The sequence below is a fragment of the Arachis ipaensis genome, chromosome B08 (assembly GCF_000816755.2).
Source record: "Arachis ipaensis cultivar K30076 chromosome B08, Araip1.1, whole genome shotgun sequence".
Lineage (NCBI taxonomy): Eukaryota > Viridiplantae > Streptophyta > Magnoliopsida > Fabales > Fabaceae > Arachis > Arachis ipaensis.
Window position 1 is genome coordinate 35,670,826 of NC_029792.2, and position 18,250 is coordinate 35,689,075.

General features: G+C 36.3%; 1 protein-coding gene and 1 long non-coding RNA gene across 3 annotated transcripts; both read left to right on the plus strand.

Annotated features, from left to right (window-relative positions):
• LOC107613532 lies at positions 1,674-12,629 on the plus strand. Its single transcript, XR_001614066.2, has 10 exons — positions 1,674-1,800; positions 4,161-4,228; positions 8,682-9,119; positions 9,565-9,679; positions 10,570-10,944; positions 11,051-11,286; positions 11,368-11,583; positions 11,682-11,774; positions 11,850-11,951; positions 12,060-12,629. It is a non-coding gene; the product is annotated as an uncharacterized LOC107613532 (long non-coding RNA).
• On the plus strand, positions 4,698-8,675 carry LOC107610927. 2 transcript variants are annotated; one of them, XM_021109293.1, is made up of 2 exons: positions 4,698-7,704; positions 7,800-8,675. In XM_021109293.1, exon 1 carries the CDS (start codon positions 5,281-5,283, stop codon positions 6,943-6,945), a length of 1,665 nt encoding a protein of 554 aa, XP_020964952.1. In that variant the 5' UTR covers positions 4,698-5,280; the 3' UTR covers positions 6,946-7,704; positions 7,800-8,675. The 2 variants fall into 2 exon arrangements, with proteins under 2 accessions (XP_020964952.1, XP_020964953.1); XM_021109294.1 differs by having other exon boundaries at positions 4,698-7,136; positions 7,206-8,675.

Consider the following 18,250-nt stretch of genomic DNA (forward strand, 5'->3'; position numbering starts at 1 on the left):
CAAGGTAATAACAAGACATCATGAATTTAGAAAAACACATGAATACTATTTTATTTATATTTCTATTATTATATATTTTTTAAAATTGTTATTATTTGTTATCATATATAAAATTTTAAAAATTAGAGATCAATTTATCATTTTTTCTTAATTGAAAAAGGGATAAATAGGTCCTTGACCTTTTGATTCGCAGATATTTAAATTTTTGAAGATTTAAAAATATATTTAAGTAGCTGACGTTTTTAAAATCTAGACATTGATCTCTAGATCTCATGTTCACTTGGGTCTGTCAGACTTAATGAAAAAATCAAACGTGATTCCCGTTGTACTGACCTAGTTGATACGGATGCACACGTGAAAAAGTTTTTAAAATTGGAAAAATTAAACTTAAAAATCAATATGTCCAGATTTTGAAGAGGTCGGGGACTTAAATGTGTTTTTAAATTTTCAGGGACTTAAATGTCTGCAGACCGAAAAGTCAGAGATCGATTTATATTTTTTCTTAATTTTATTATTTCTCAAGTATAAATTATGATCATTATTTGAAATTAGTTTAACAATTGGTATATGATATTGTGTACTAACCCTAATTAGTTTTTATTGTATCTTAATTAGGTGGTGGAAAAAAACCTACTTAGCACAGAAGTTAAATTTTGCAAGAGATAGGTTGATGGAAAACTTCTTTTGGACCGTGGGAATAAATTTTAATCCAGAATTTGGTTTTTTTAGAAGAACTATAACAAAGGTCAATTGCTTCATAAATACAATAGATGATATGTATGAGACTTTTGGCATTTTAGAAGATTTAGAGCTATTTACCAAAGCTATTGAAAAGTAAGCATTATTATTGTTATTATTGCTATATGATATTTATTTATCTTATACAAACTTTTTATTAATTCATAAATTTTCGTTCATGAATTCTAGATGGGATCTAAGTTTTGGTATGGACAATCTTCCATACTACATGAAAATTTGCTTCCTTGCACTCAATAACTTTGTTAATGAAGTAGCTTTCGAAAGCCTACAACATAATGAAGTTTATATTGTTCCTTTTCTTAGAAAATCGGTAAGTAATTATTTAATTTTTGCACAATAATTACCTTTGTTGGCATATATATATATATATATATTATCGTTAACAAAAGATGTAATAAGTCATGCATGTCATGCAAACTTTTTTACAAATTGAATAACTTTTTTAATTATTCCAATTGTTGAATCGCCTATATTATCTTAACTATTATTAGGCATATGTAATAATTTCATAAAATTTGAACATTATCAATAGGATTGTAACCCAATATTTTAAATCCTCAATCAAAATGAAGTTTTATGATGAAATAGCAAATTACTTTCAAGTTTTGTTAAAATTTATACAATTTATTTATATGGTGAAATTTCTTAATTCTAAATCTATTAAATGAAGAAAAAAGCTCAATAAATAATTATGACATACATAACTTCTTTTGCAGGTTCTTAATTAAAAATCTACTTAATATCATTTTGAACTCACTTTTGCAATTTTTTTCCGCTTTTAATTTTTTTCAGTGGACAGATTTATGTAAGGCATATTTTGTTGAGGCAAAGTGGTACCATAGTGGTTATATACCAACTCTTGAAGAGTACTTGGAGAATGGTTGGAGATCTTCAGGCTCCCATGTTATTTTTCTTCATGCTTAGTTCACAATTCCACATGTATTAAAAATGGAGCAATTGGATTCCTTAAAAGAATATCCCAACATAATTCGTCTTACATCAACATTTTGCCGCCTTGTTAATGACCTTGGTACATATAAGGTACGAAAACAAAAATATATACTTCTAGTGACATGTTACAACTTATATATTCTCTTCTTCTTTTCTCCTTAATTATTAAAGATGATTATTCATTGGAACAAAAGAATAATTATTTCTTAAAAAAACAACATTATCTTCTGTTTTACTTGTTAAACTTTTTTGATTTTGAAATTTTTTAAGATTTATTTTAGAAGTTTAATGTAATTCATTAATAATTTAAAATATTTTACACTACAAGGGAACCGGGTGTTACCTGCGGTAAAATACCAGCCCTTTTTCCAGAGCGCCGCAGATTTGATTTTCTTTTCCCAATTTCTGAACCCCTAAGTTTTGATATGTTTGTGTTTAGTGCAATTTCATATTGGAATCCAGTTTTGCACTTTCAATTTGGATTAAACTAATGTACTTCCTGTGGGACTGTGTGGTTGACTAAATTAAGTAGAATCCACTTTTAGTAAGCAAGAATATCTGCCATTTTTGTGTTTCTGTGTTCCAAGTTTGCTCCTCTATTCAAAGTATGAACCTTCCGAAAATAGCTCTGTTTTCGGTTTTCTTGCTGGAGTGGTGGCTGTACTTTGTTTTTTGATGGATTGAATGATTTACTTTAGCTTAAATTGGAAAGTTGTCGAGCAGAATGGAAAATGTTTTTGTTTTCATCTTTCTCCATAGCTGTAATGTCTTCTTTTGGAATTGTACAATGATTGTGTAATGCGTCTGTTTAATCTCTTGGGTGATATACATTGGAAGTTTTTCTTTGCTTGTGGGAGTGAGGGCTCACCAGTGAAAATGACGGAGCCCATGTACACCCTTTTCATCCCGCAATCATTGCAACGATTACACTTGGTAATCCTACCCCATTTATTGAGAAAAGGCTTGGTTGTAGTTGTTTCTTGTAATCTTGTACTTATGGTTTGCAGTTCCATTTGATAATTTTGGCTGGTTGATGTGTCCAAAGATGTGATTTTTTTTCTTTGAGGAAAAAGGGGGGGGGGGGCATTCTGTTTTTTCAAGTGTGTTACCCATTGGCTAATATTATGGTTAATTGAAAAATGCAGCCAGCAGTTCAGAAATAAATAAATAAACTGACATGAACACATTTGGGGATTTAGCTTCATTGAACTAAGCTGGAAAGTTGCAGCTCTTTGATTACAACTTTTATGAATATAATGTTTACCCAAGTAACTGTTCTCTATATACGTCACTCCTTCTATGGTTGATTTTAGGTGTTAGGTTATGACTTGATGATTGAACTTGGTAGGGATGAATATGGTATTTCGTTACTTAAGACTGAAATAATAACATTGAAAGGTTCAATTGACACTGAGGAAGATGCCCTGTCTTCATTATTTTGATGAGCATGGAGTTATATGAGACGTTATATTCTTAGTGATTGACTCATTAGTGATATTTTTAGTGATTGACTCATTAGTGAGATTGTAATTCAAATTGGTCCACTTTAATCATTTTCTTCTTGATTTGGTACCAATTTACTATTTTGTTTTGTGTTAGTGATTTTTAGAACCATATGTAATAATTTGGATTTTTCTGAGAATTATGATGTTTATGTATTTTATTTAAAATGAAGAGATGATAAAGCATTTTGTGAATTTTTGGCTTTTCTTGTCTTCATGGTAGACCAAGTGAAAGTGACTTGTATATTACTGCAAAAGATTTTATCTTCTTTTCTATTATTAGAACAATTGATAACAAGTTAATGGAATTTGTATAACCCAAAAACTGTACCTCTGACTTAGTGATGTGCATTAAGCCGTTTTCTTAATTTATTGTATTTTATTTTTCTGTTTCAAAGGCCAATGATTAGTTTAGTATTAGCCAGACTCCAGTCTTTGCTAATGACTTGCACCTATAAAACTGGTCAAAATTAGCTATAACAATTATTTTTTGATCAGATGTTTAATGTGGTTAAATGTTCATGTTCATTGATACTCAAAAATCTAATTTCTAGGTTAATGTGATTTTTGTTGATTTCTCATAATGTGGGCATTTGTTTATTTTCTGATGATATGAATCTCCCTTATTTTTCTTTTTTCATTTTCAAGGGAAACAATGAAACAAAGAGTTTTGTTTTCCATTGTTCTGCATCTGTCACAATCCAATTGCATCTTTATGGTTATTTTTGGCTACACAAGAATAAATATATTTATAGTTACTTTCACATGTATGTGATCACATATGACACTTCCATCATATAATGTTATGGGAAGATATTAACCATATATATATATATATATATAGCTAGTTACTACAAAATTAGAAGCTTTATGTGCAAATTTAAAGTTTAAAGTGGTCCTGCACACTTTATTCAAGCTTTATGTGTTGAATTGCGCTTGGTATTTCAGTGCTGCAGATTGGAGATATGCTGCAGAGCAGTTTGTGAAGAAACTTCCTGATAAAGTTATTGTACACCGTAAGCTTTAAAATTACTATTTCACCTTTCCTATAATCAACTTTACTGTGATGAGAACCATACGTGATATAAAAACAAGAAAATTTGCAAGTATGAGAAATTGGTAAAAATACAAGTGAAATGCCATCCTTATACATGGTAGCTTTCTAGTGTTATTGTAACTAAATCCAAAATATCTTAACTACGTCAGTAAATCTGGTGGATTAAGTTCTTTTAGATTGAGGAAGTCGGTGAAGTCGATCAAGATAGTGGGACTCATACATGATGAAAATTACAAATTCAATGTTGATTAACCCTCACTTAAATTACTTTCTTAATTAATAAAGCATTATTAATTACAAGTATATTAATTATTAAATGTTAAATCGATTTATTTTTAATTTAACTAATACATTATATTGTAATACTAGATTAATTTCTTCATTTTATTATTTCTCATATTAATATAATATTCCTCTTTTTTCTTGTTCTTTTTTAAGGAAGAAATTTTATTTTTCATTTCAAATATTTGGCATTGGACCCAGAGTTTCTTTCTTCCAGTAATCTTTTTATGAAAGTGCAAAATTATTCAATGAGTAAGCAATTTTTTTTATTTTTCTGTTAGCTGTGTATTATCCTGGATGCTAGTAAATGTGTGTTTTATTATTCGGTTTAGGAGTTATTCTCCCATTCTATATCAAGTGTTAATTATTTACTTTTTCCTCGTGGTCTGACTTTATTTTACGATTTGTTGTCGTTCCAATTTTTTCATTAAACTAGATATCGATAAGAGTTGGATTTCAAAGTCACGGGTTGGTGCAGAATATAGGAACGGTTTGACCAGATTCCTAGATTTTGCATTTGCCAATGCATCATTTGATGAGATGATACGTTATTCATGTCCGAAGTGTGGCTTCTGCCTCTTACAAAATAGAGAGGATGCGTTTGATCACTTGGTGATCAGTCCTTTCCCGTCTACTTACACATTTTAGATCCATCACGGTGAGAGTCGCGGGGTCGAGCGCTCTTGTGACGGACAAGAAGATCAATCTGAACAACATTTCAATGCCCCCATGCTTGATATGGTCCACGATGCATTCAACTTCTCAGGACTTCCCGATCTCGAAGAAGACTCGGAGAATGAACCTGACGGCGGCGCTATTGATGAGTTGCCTTACTTATACAATGAACCTAGTCGAGAGACCCGCAACTTTCATGACCTACTTGAAGACAGGGAGCAGGAGTTATACCCAGGATGTTCAAAGTTCTCTAAGTTGTCTTTCTTGGTGAGGCTCTATCACATTAAGTCCATGTGCGGAGTGAGCGATAAGGCCTTCGGAATGATATTGGAGTTTCTCGCAGACGCCTTTGTGCATGCCTGGATTCCATCCACTGTGCACGATGCCAAAAAATTCATAAGAAAACTCGGTCTCGCGTACAAGAAGATAGATGCATGTCCAAATGACTGCATGCTATACCAGGGCAACGACCAAGAGCTGACCAAATGCAAGCAGTGTGGGACATCGAGATGGAAGCATAAGACTAAGAAGAACTCTAGGGTGAGGATCAAGATGGTTGTCAAGAAGAACGGCAAACCACAAGCAGCGAAGATTCTTCGTTACTTCTCCCTTATTCCACGATTGCAGAGGTTATATATGTCTAGTAAGACAGCCGTTGACATGCTGTGGCATAAGAGAGGTCCTAACTCTGATGGTATGTATAGCCATCCAAGGGACGCCAAGGCATGGAAGTCATTTGACGTACGATATCCCGACTTCTCTCGTGATCTGCATAGTGTTCGCCTAGCATTAGCTAGCGATGGCTTTAACCCTTTTGGGAACATGAGCTCGAAGTACTCAATTTGGCCAGTGGTTCTTATCCCGTATAACATGCCGCCCTGGATCTGCATGAAACCCACTTCGTTTATCCTCTCTATGATTATTGCTGGTCCTAAAATGCCTGGAAATGACATAGATGTGTACCTAGAGCCATTGATCAATGAGTTGAAGCAATTATGGAGGGGTGTTGAAACTTATGATGCAGTTGAGAAAAAAACCTTCAAGATGCATGCTGCGTTGATGTGGACAATCAGTGATTTTCTAGGCTTGGAAAACTTATCTGGGTGGAACACGTACGGTGGGAGAGCCTGTCCTGCATGCAATTTGGATGCTGAAGCTAACCGCCTTACACACAGCCAGAAATGGTGTTTCATGGGTCATCGTTGCTTTCTGAATCATGACCACAAATACAGAAAAGACCGGTACTCCTTTGATGGAAAGATAGAGGATAGAGGTCCGCCTATTAGAATCTCTGGTAGAGACATTATCCGGCAGTTAGAGGGTGTGCATGTCCAATTTGGCAAGGTGCAATCGGTTACGGGGAAAAGGACACGCGGACAGCAAACTCCCATGCAAAACGAGACTCCTTGGAAAAAGAGGAGTATATTCTTTGAGCTGCCATATTGGGAGAACAATGAATTGCGTCACAACCTTGATGTCATGCACATAGAGAAGAATGTGTGCGACAACATAGTATTCACCATAATGAACGTAGTCTTTCCAGATGGATACGCTAGCAACATTTTCCGCTGTGTGGATTTACGACAGCGCAAGTTGTTGGGGCTGAAAAGCCATGACTATCACATTCTAATGGAATATCTACTTCCAATCGCATTAAGGAATGCATTGCCTCTCCAAGTGTCTTCTGTCCTGACGGATTTGTCATCCTTTTTTCGTTGATTATGCAGCAAATCCATAGACCCTCAACAACTTCCTCTCCTTCAGAATCACGTGGTTCATACTCTGTGTCACATGGAGACAATTTTCCCTCCTTCTTTCTTCACAGTGATGGTTCACTTGACAGTGCATCTGGTCGAGGAGGTGCGTCTCGGTGGCCCAGTGTATTATCGGTGGATGTACCCAATTGAACGGTAATTATCAAACAGAATTATCAATTTTTCCCTTAATTAGTTCTTATGACACGTGTTATATTCCCAAAGGTACCTATGCCGTCTCAAGCAGTACGTGGGTAACAGATCACAACCAGAGGGCTCAATTGCAGAGGGATACTTATCCGAGGAGATTCTCGTATTCTATTCAAGGTACTTAGATAATATCGATAGTAGGATTAATCGATCATTCCGTGTTGACGATCGACCGCGTGAAGTCATGCCTGATGAGAGTGCAACCATGTTCCCAGAGGTTGGAAAGGCGATCGGGGCTGCTTCTTTTTACACCCTCACACCAGCTGAAAAATTACAAGCTTACCGTCACGTATTGGTCAATTGCCTGGCCGTGGAAAAATATATTGAGTAAGTGCATTTGAAAGTATCTACTTCGTATGATTTTCTATAGTTGGAGAACCTGACATGACATTTTTGTGACGTTTCTAGTGAGTTTAGGGTGATCACAAAGAGAAAGTTACGAAGTAGGACAAGGTCACAACAAAACATAGACAGTGTTGTGCACAGAGAATTTTCCTATTGGTTCAAGCGTAAGGTGAATTGTGGTATCATTTATACATATACATATTAATAATGGTGTCATATTATTCGTATCCCAAGATAATGAATATTCAATTTGTTCACTGCCAGGTTACATTGGGAAGCAGCATGCACCCGAACTAATTGCAGTGGCTTGCATGTGGGCCCAATGTTCAAGTTAGCCGATATACATCTTATAACATAAATGGATTTAAGTTCAGAACCCTCTCGAGAGAGGAAGGGGTGAAAACCCAAAATAGTGGGGTGTATGTCACTTCTGACACTAGGAGTTACGCAAGCAAGCACGATAGTAATGTTGCTGTTGGTAGCGTCTCGTATTACGGAAAACTAGTGGACATCATTGAGTTAAATTACAGTGGTCAATTCATAGTTGTCTTGTTTAGATGTATCTGGGCAAACACCACATCTGGCAGAGGTATAAAACAAGACTCTTTGGGACACACAGTGGTTAACTTCTCTCATCCAATTCATACCGGTGGTCGAGAAGATGATGAACCGTACATTCTTGCATCTGAGGCTCACCTAGTATACTATGTCGAGGATGAAGCTGATAAAGAATGGAGTGTGGTAATCCATGTGAACCCAAGGGACATGTTTGAGTTTGACATCGAAGGTTTGTCATTGAGACGGGACGACGATTTGGAGGAACCAACCACTGATGCCATCGATAATTGCGACGAGGTTGCCTATATATAGATGTCTTCAGATACTAATTCTGGACATTTGTGCTATTTTTATAGTGTATATCACTGTTGAGGGTTATAAGATTGCATAAATATTAATTAGCAACTAGCATATAATAGATTCTTAGAACTTGGATACACCTGATGTATATTCCTATTTATTTACAATTAATTTACCTGGAGAATGTGATTTTTTAAACATATGTATTGCTCAATTTATTTAATCAAGTAAGATGTTACTAGATTGTAATTGACACTATATATTGACTGACATTATCTTTTTTGCCAGGGAAATTGGAAGAGAGGGACCTCTTTCTTTGTGCCTCTAGCGTCTTGTTTTGCAAGGCGATGATTGAGGCCTCCCTGTTCTCTTCACTGGAGCACTCAAGGTCATTCACAAGAGACCTATGGTTCAACAAATCGCCCATTCATTCATGGCTGGACACATTCTCAGCACACAGGCACTCATCTGATGCTATTACTATTGCGCGTGGGGATGTGTCTGCTCGTATAAAGGCTGCTTGGCTTTATTTCTACCTGCCATAGCAAATCTAGATGTTTTATTATCTTTAATTAAAAGGCACTTTCGAAAGGGGCTAACATATTTGAAAAAATGGACATTGCAGGGGTTGCTTCAATACTTAACAAAGTACCGCAAGAAATTTGGCTTCGGGTTCGTCACTAGCACGAACCGTACCTTTCGCAACAAATACTGGAGGAGGTGCAGGTACCGTTTTTAATATTTTTAACTAGTGATTGTATGATTTAAGGAAAATAAATAAAAATAATAATAAGGGAGTAAGTGAATGAGAAGAAAAGCAAAGAGTGTGAGTGGGATTATAATAATTTTGTCCGATGAGTTAGGAAGAAGAATGGGGTTGTGAATGAAATGGGATGAAGACTTGTGACTCTGTTGGGGATGCTGGTTACATCATCATATTATTGATTATTAACAACAACTCATAATTGGGTGCATCTAATTAACTCAATCCTAAAATCCTATAGTTTGTAAAATAATTGTAATTTTTCTTTCAATATCTACTAATACTTTTAAAAAAATTACAAAAAACCAAAAAACACAAACTTAAATTTTAAATTAGATAAGCCACCGCCCCTTAAATCCTTATTTTTCCCTAATACCAATAATCCTTATTGTAGCTTGCTTCGTCCAGGTTCATCTCCTCCACGTCCGTCTCTGCGATTTGCCAGCGTCCTGGAGCCCCTTCTCTCACTGCCCGATCCCCCGGTGGTTCCTCTCTCACCCTCACTCTAGTCATCCCGCTGCAGGTAAGCACGATTAATCCTAGTTCCTCCCTTCAATATTCACAGCATCCAACTTAGGCAATGCTATTAACGATAATATGTTTAGTTTGCATTTAGTATCTAAGGATTCCTAGAAATTCATTAGACTGAATGGAACCCCTTAGCAATCTTATCAAATTTTTTATTAAATTGATTGTCCATATAAATTCATGTTTGATTATCCAAATTTAAAGTAGGCCTACAAAAGTTCCAAGCTCCAACATCAATTTTCAACTCATTGATTGCAATTTTTATAAAACTCTGTTCTATTATAACTAAGTATGATGTTTTTTCAATTTGTTAAACATGCTACTCATAAGTCCCAAGCTTAAAATTAACGTCCAATGAATATTATTATGGTTCTAGACATTATAGAGAAATTGTGACTACGTCAATGTTTTTTTTTATGCCTAACATATTTGATTTCCTTGTTAATATACTCTCTTAACTAATGTACTCATGTACTCTCGTATTTTTCAAATGCAGTTGGGAAAGATGATAATTTATATTATGATGTACATATTAATTGTTATTACTGCGCTATTTCCGGCTTACTAATTTTTTTATCTAAGCTATATTCGGGTTAATAAAAATGATACATGAATAATTATATTTAACATAAAATAATTATATTTAACATGAATAATTACATTTAACATAAATTAATAATTTGATTCTAGGCATTATAGAGAAATTGTGCCTACATCAATATTTTTTTTATGCCCCACATATTTGATTTTTTTTGTTAACATGGTATCTCAACTCATGTACTCATGTACTCATGTAACTGGGGTATGCCGGTGTCCTTTTTGCATGTTAATTTATATTATTATGTACATATTAATTGTTATTACTTCGTTTTAATCCGAATGCAGTTGGGAAAGATGCCTCGGGTAGGTCGCTTCACGAAGAAAGCCCGTGTAGACACAGCATGTCAGTAGCCTCAAGTAGGAGGTCATGCGGCTTCAACTTCGTAGAGAGCGGGCTGCCCAATTCCGCCGCCCAGTGGGAGTAGTGCCCCCACATCCTCGTCTTTACGGCCCTTTCGTCCGCCCCGAACCGAACCACTGCCTGCTCCACAGGCTTCCATGAATGATGTTCAAAACTCGGAGCCGGACGCCGAAGAGGTAGATCCAGAGGCAGATGAGGTAGATTCTTTTGACCAACATGTGGATAACCTTTTTGCTGCACAGGATGCTCAGAAGCGCAAGGGACGCAAGACCACAGAATTTTGGATGTTAAAACAATTGGTATAAGAGAACTTATTTAATTCTACTTTTCATTGCCCTATTTTTCTATGATGTATTCGCAGCTTGACTCCAATGGTAGCTAACTAAGAATTAATATGTTTTACAGAATCTGATGGCACAATCAAACAGGTCAAACTGAGTGTGAAGGAAGCTATGAAGCCACCTAACAAAAGAAAGGTCGTACTCAGGTTTAACAGTGTACTGCAACCAGTTGGGGATGAAGCAGGTCTACTGAGCGGTGTTATGGGACTGCTAGGATCTGACTACACCAAATTCCCAATCTGCGAGAGGGACTGGAGAAAGGTTCGCACCAAAAACAAGGTCTATAATGAAATAGTAAAGGTAAAATGTTATTTTTATTTCTTCGTACCATTCCAAACTCATACTTTGAACACTATTCACAGCTTAATTTTAATGTTGCAGGAAATGTTCCATTTTGAAGAAGATAGTAGAGGAATTATAAAGCATATAATATTCAAAATGCTAGGAAGGGCTTGGAAGGAAACGAGGAACAAATTATACCATCACTGCTATGACCCCGAACTTTCACTTGCAGCAAATATTGAAAACCGCCCAGATGGAATTACTGCAGACCATTAGAGAAAGTTTCTCGATTATCGCAATAGCGAAGAGACACAGGTAATATAGTTTTGTTTCATAATAGACAAAGTCCATTTATGCTTCATTTAGTTCGTTAGAACTAGTGTCTAGTAACTCTTAATTTGATGGCATGACAGGAGAAGTGTAAGAAAAATGCCGAGAATCGATCAAAGCAGCTTTACACCCACACCGGCGGATCGAAAAGCTTGGCAAGGCTCAGAGAAGAAGAGGTAATCTAATTTTGGGAATGTTTTTGAACTATCTGTTCCTCTACCTTATTCACTTTGTCATCATTATTGGTACAGTCAGAACGACAAGGGAGGACAGTTAGTAGAGGAGAGTTGTATCTCTTAACGCACAAAAGAACTAATGGCTCCTATATCCATGATGCGGCTCGCGCTATTGGAGTAAGTAATGTGTTCAATCCTATGTTTTAGTTTTTAAAATTTTATTGGAAGTCTGTGCGGTTAGCGACTAGCTAATAAATGCTCTTAATTGCTTATCTATGTGTGTAGGAAAGAAATGAGGCTATTGATCAAGGCGATGAATCTTCTAGACTGTTATCCCAGAATGATTCGCTTGCTCAAGCTCTCGAAAAAGAGCGCCCGGGTAAGGTGCGTGGCATGGGATTGGGGCCGACTTCTAGTCAAGTCTTCGGTATGAATTCCCATCAGCCGAGCAATGGTTTTGAAAGGGAGGAGACCCAAAGGGTGCTGCTTGAACTACAATCAGAGTTGGCAGCAGAGAAATTAAAAAGGAAGGCAGTGGAGGATGAAGTAGCAGCTGAGAAGACCAAAAGACAGGCAGTGGAGGATGAAGTAGCAGCTGGGAAGGTCAGGATGTAGGCAATGGAGAGTGCTTTGTTATGTCTACTTCAAGGGCAAGGTAGGAAGCTGCCAACAGACGTCGCCACATGGATGAGTGCGTTGGAGGGACAGAATAGAAAGTAGATCTTAGGATTGTGGAACCTTTTCTTCTTTCAGATATACACTTTTATTTTGTTGATTATGCAACTCTTAGTAAGGAGTACACTTTGTTGATATTCGGATAATTATATTGATTAAATTAATGGTTTTGCTATTGTCGTTTACCCTGCAATTTATTTTTCGAGATTTTAAATAATTTAACTTACTGATATTAAGAACGATTTATAAAAATGAAAAAAATGTACATTGAAATAAAAAATGGCGTGGATTACCAGTGTACAAAATAGTATTTTTGCGGCCATTTAACCGGAAAATAGTGGCAGTTGCGAAATAGCCGTTAGAAATTTGAAAATTCAGGTTAGGAGATAGCGGCGGTTTTAAACCACCGCCAGTTACATTTCAAAAAACATTGGCCGTTAAACCGCGACGTTTTAAAACCGCCGGTAAATGCATTAGTCTTTAAACCGTGGCCATTAAACAGCGGCGGTTTCAAACTGCCGAATATTTCGTGTCGATCACAGATTTTCAAATCGCGGCGGTTTTAAACCGCCGCTAAACATTGCGACGCTAATCTTGGGTTTTGCGGCGGTTGTGCTGGCGGTTCCTGAGAACCGCCGCAAAATCATATAACCACTCCCTAATAGGCGACGCTTAATAAACCGCTAGAATCCCATTTCGCGGCGGTTTGAAACCGCCGAAAATCACTCCAGGAACCGCCGCTATTTCCCGTTTCCCTTGTAGTGTTATTTTTTAATACGTTCATGCCCATCATTCCATTCACTTGAATGATATAATTCAAATCCTTGAATTTAATTTGTTAGTAATCTAAAATAGTTTAACAATGTGAGTGCATATTAATTAAATTTTATTTTCATCGTTGATCTTTAGCATGAGAAAGAGACTGGAGATGCTCCTTCATCAATTCAATGCTACATGAACAAAAGTGGAGCTTCAGAGGCAGAGGCATTGACGTCAGGATTTTTGCCAGTAAAGAATGTCATAAAAACAGTCGCGTTGTAGATATAGTCTCTAAACCGACAGAAATCCTTTCGTACAAACGTTTTGGTTGTCACAAGTAACAAACCCCTTTGAAATTGATAACCGAGTATTCAAACCTCGGGTCGTCTTCTCAAGGAATTGCAGGGAAGTATGTTCTTATTATTGGTTATGAAGATTGTAAATTGGGGGTTTTGAGAAATTTGGAGTTTGGGCAATGTGCACAGGTATATTTAAATGACAAGTAAAAAAAAATAAATTAACAATAATAAAATCTCTTGACAAGGTATGGAGAACCGGAAATCCTGTCCTCGTTATCCTTATCAGATGTGATGAGAATTGGATTTCAATCCCACTTAGTTAAGTCAAGTGGACTAATTAGCTTGATTCTCAAGTCCTAGTCAACTCCTGTGGAGAGACTAGTGTTTATAGCAATCCTAGCTAAAGCAAAATCAGCTAATTTCAACCACTCCTGAGTTTGACAACTCAAGTGTTACCAATCACCTAACCAAAGCCAAAAGGGAAGAAAGTCTACTTGAATGAAAATAATTTGGATAAACACAGAGCATTAATAAATTAAAGAGAACAATCATAAGTCTGAAATACCTCAAATAATATTAATTGAAAGAGTAATCTGTAACATAGAAGAATTCATAAATAAAATTGAAAAAATAATAAAAATAAAGAACCTGGGATTGAGAGCTACTCCTAAAAGTAAGAGAAATCCTAAATCCTAATCCTAAGAGAGAGGAAAGAACCTCTCTCTCTAAAAACTACATCTACTCCTAAAATTGTGAATTATTGTAAGCCTTCATTATGAATGGATGTATTCCTCCACTTTATAGCCTCTAATCTGTGTTTTCTGGGCCGCAAACTGGGTCAAAAACAGTCCAAAATTCGCTGGTTTCAAATTTTGCCACGCTGGATTTCTGTCACTGCGATGCGGCCGCATAGATCACGCGGTCGCGTCGCCTAGCGTCAGGGAAGCTATAGCATATTATATATCAAATCGAAGCCCCGGACGTTAGCTTTCCAATGCAACTGGAACCGCGTCGTTTGGACTTCTGTAGCTAAAGTTATAGCCATTTGAGTGCAGAGAGGTCAGGCTAGACAGCTTAGCAATTTCTTCAACTTCTTGTATTCCTTCCACTTTTGCATGCTTTCTTCCCATCCTCCAAGCCATTCCTGCCTTATAATATCTGAAAACACTTAACACACATATCAAGGCATCTAATGGTAATAAGAGAGGATTAATAATAAGCAAATATAAGTCCAAAGAAACATGTTTTCAATCAAAATACATAATGAGGAAGGCAAATGTAAAACCATGCAAATAGTATGAATAAGTGGGTAAAGAGTAGATAAAAATCACTCAATTGAGCACAAGATAAATCATAAAATAGTGGTTTATCAACCTCCCCACACTTAAACAATAGCATCTCCTCATGCTAAGCTCAAGAGAAGCTATAAAGATGAAGAGGAATGGTATGAAATGCAACCTATGAATGCAACTACATGCTAAATGCTTTTACTTACTTAGTTAAGAGTAAATAAGTTCTCCAAGACAAATACAAACCAATTTCCACTAATTCAAATCAGACAATAAAAAGCAAGTGAACTTGTAAGATAGCTCATGAAAGCAGGGAACATAGAATTTAAGCGTTGAACCCTCATTGGAAGTGTATATCACTCTAATTTCTCAAGTGTATAGGGTAATTCACTCTAGTCTTCTCTAATCATGCTTTCTAAAACTTTGTTCTTCATCTAACCAATCAACAAAATTTAGTATACCAATGCAAATATCATGAGGTCTTTTCAAGGTTGTAATGGGGCTGAGGTAAATGTAAGGATATATGTATGGCCAAGTGAGCTATAATATGAATCTTTAATTAACCTAAGCTCTCACCTAATATACATATACTCTATATACTTTTAAATTCATGCCTAGCTACCCATAATTCCCACTTTTGTATAATTCCCATACTCATGTATCAAATTTTCTTTAATTTTTATCACATGTGCATTGATCTTTTATTAAACTTAATATTGGGATAATTTTGTCCTCTTATTTATTTTACTTATATTATATATATATATTTTTTTTTCTTTTTCTCTCTTTTTTTTTAGAGAAATAAACATAACTTATCAATGCACATGGAATTTTCTATTATTTTTCTATTTTGATTTTTTATGAGTAGGTTCCCAAATTCCCAATATTCAAATAAATTAGAAACATGATACATTCCCTTATTAACCCATGTTCCCACAATTTCCCCACACTTAGTTGATGCACAATCTTTATCTTAAGCTAACCAAAGATTCAATTGGGATATTTAATTGTTTTTTTGCTTAAGGCTAGTGATGTGGTTATAGAACAGAATGAATAATGACTCAAATAAAATTCTAACACCAATGAAAATAATGCAATGAATGAAAGTATGCAAATAAATGAAATAAAATAGAATGGAAGTGAAAGAAAATAAGAAAGGAATAAGAAAGAAATAAGAAAAGAGAAGAAAAATAAGGATTAGGGAAGAAAGAGATAAGAAAATTGGCTGAGCTGGATATTCTGTGCGCCGCCTGTGACGCGGACGCGTGAGTGACGCGGTCGCGTGGTGCGTGATAAGGTCAGGTGATGCGGACGCGTGGGTCACGCGATCGCGTGGCCTGTTTTGTGCGTTTGGCGCGAGTGCAGCCTCGTGGTCGCGCAACTCTCTGTTCGAAACTCTTTTTGCCAAAATTCTGGGTGACGCGATCGCGTGGTCGACGCGATCGCGTGGTCGACGCGATCGCGTGAGTGGCCATCATGGGGATATGACGCAGACGCGTGAGGCACGCGTTCGCGTGGTGAGGTTTGGGCTACCAGCACGAGTCCAGCCCAACTCTAGCTCAACTTTCGGTCATACACCATTTACGCCGATTTCAGGTCACGCGGCCGCGTGGGTGACGCGGTCGCGTGGGAGGCTATTTTTCCAAATGACGCAGACGCGTCATCGACGCGGTCGCGTGGAGTCAATTTGTGCTAATGGCGCGCCTCCAGCCCTACTCCTGCGTAACTCTCTGTTCGTTTTTATTTTTCTCCCCTCTCCTTGCGACACGGACGCGTCACTGATGCGGTCGCGTCGCGTACTCGCTTTTTTTTTTTGTAATCTGAAAAATGCAGAATGTAGTGTTAATATGAATGTGATGCAAAACTCCAGGTTCAATATAACAAAATAAAATAAAATTCAAAAACAAATAAAACTAAATAAAAAATGAAAAAGGACGATCATACCATGGTGGGTTGTCTCCCACATAGCACTTTTAGTTAGAGTCCTTAAGTTGGACATTTGGTGAGCTTCCTGTTATGGTGGCTTGTGCTTGAATTCATCCAGGAATCTTCACCAATGTTTGTGATTCCAGTGTCCTCCGGGATCCCAAACTAAGCATGTAAAGCCCTTAAGAAGCTTCAAACAGATTCTTAGGCTCTCGGAGTGACAAATGCCAGAACAGATTCCAGGATCCCAAACTTTACTTTTACACCCGTTTTTGTCTCGATCTGCATTTTTCTAGCTGGGTGAAAGGTGATCTGAATTCTCACTACAGTGACCAAACAGCTTCCTAGACCCATTCAGTTGAGCTTTATACCAACCTTTGCGTTTAAACTTAAAGCTTCCAACCATGATGAACCTTGCTTGACAATTCTTATCACTGGCCATCTTCCTCTTACTCTTAATGCCACAAAGAGCTCTAAGTTGACCATCCGTCTCCTATAGCCCATATTCAAGTGGGATTAGAAAGCTAAGGGATATGAAATTTACCCACTTGAATGTTGTGAAGGATGATGGCAACTTAGGGGGAGGTATTTTCAATGAAATTGCAAGTTCCACTCCCTTGTGCTCTTCTCTGACAACTTCCACCTCCTTGTAAGCTTCTTCAATTTCAACCTCTTCCAAGTCTTCAACCAGGGTATGCCTTGGAGGTTGTACACCCTCCTCAACATTTGAAGGTATTTGGTGGTCTGATTTGGGCGACGAGAGCTTGTATAGTATAGTTTAGATTGGCAAGTGCTTTCTCCAAGGAGGTTTGGGGTGGATCTATGTATGGTTCATTTGGTTCATAAGGTGGTTGGTATGGTGGATGTGGGTCAGGGTCATATGGAGGTGAATGGTGGAAAGGGGCTTGTGAGTATGGTGGTCCAAAGTCATGTTGAGGAAAGGGTTCATAGGCATATGGTGGTGGTTGTTGATAATCAAAAGAGTGCTCACCATAGCCATTGCCTTGATATGCATCACAGAATGGTTGTTGATAGTCCATTGGAGGTGGTTGTTGCCATGAGGGTTGATTAAATCCTTGTGGCTCCTCCCATCTTTGATTCTTCTAACCTTGATGCCTGTTCTTATTATAGTTTCCATTTCTAACAACAACATTGGAATCAAACTTGAAGCGAGAGGGGTGAGAATTCATAGTAGCTAATAAAAAATTAAAAACAAAAATAAAAATAAATTTAAATTAAAAGGTTATTTAAATTTTGAATTTGAAAATTAAATTTTGAGATTTTGAATTTTAAATTTTTGAATTTTTAATTTTTGAAATTTGAAAATTGAAAATTTTTAAATTTGAATTTTAAAAAATTTTTAAATTTGAATTTTGAAATTTGATTTTTGAAATAAGATAAGATAAAATAGAAATTTTAAAATAAAAAACCAATAACCTCTTAACTTAAGAAAAAGCAAAAATAAAAATAAAAATAAAAATAAAAACAAATAAACAAGCAAAAATAAAATATTTACAATAACCAATAA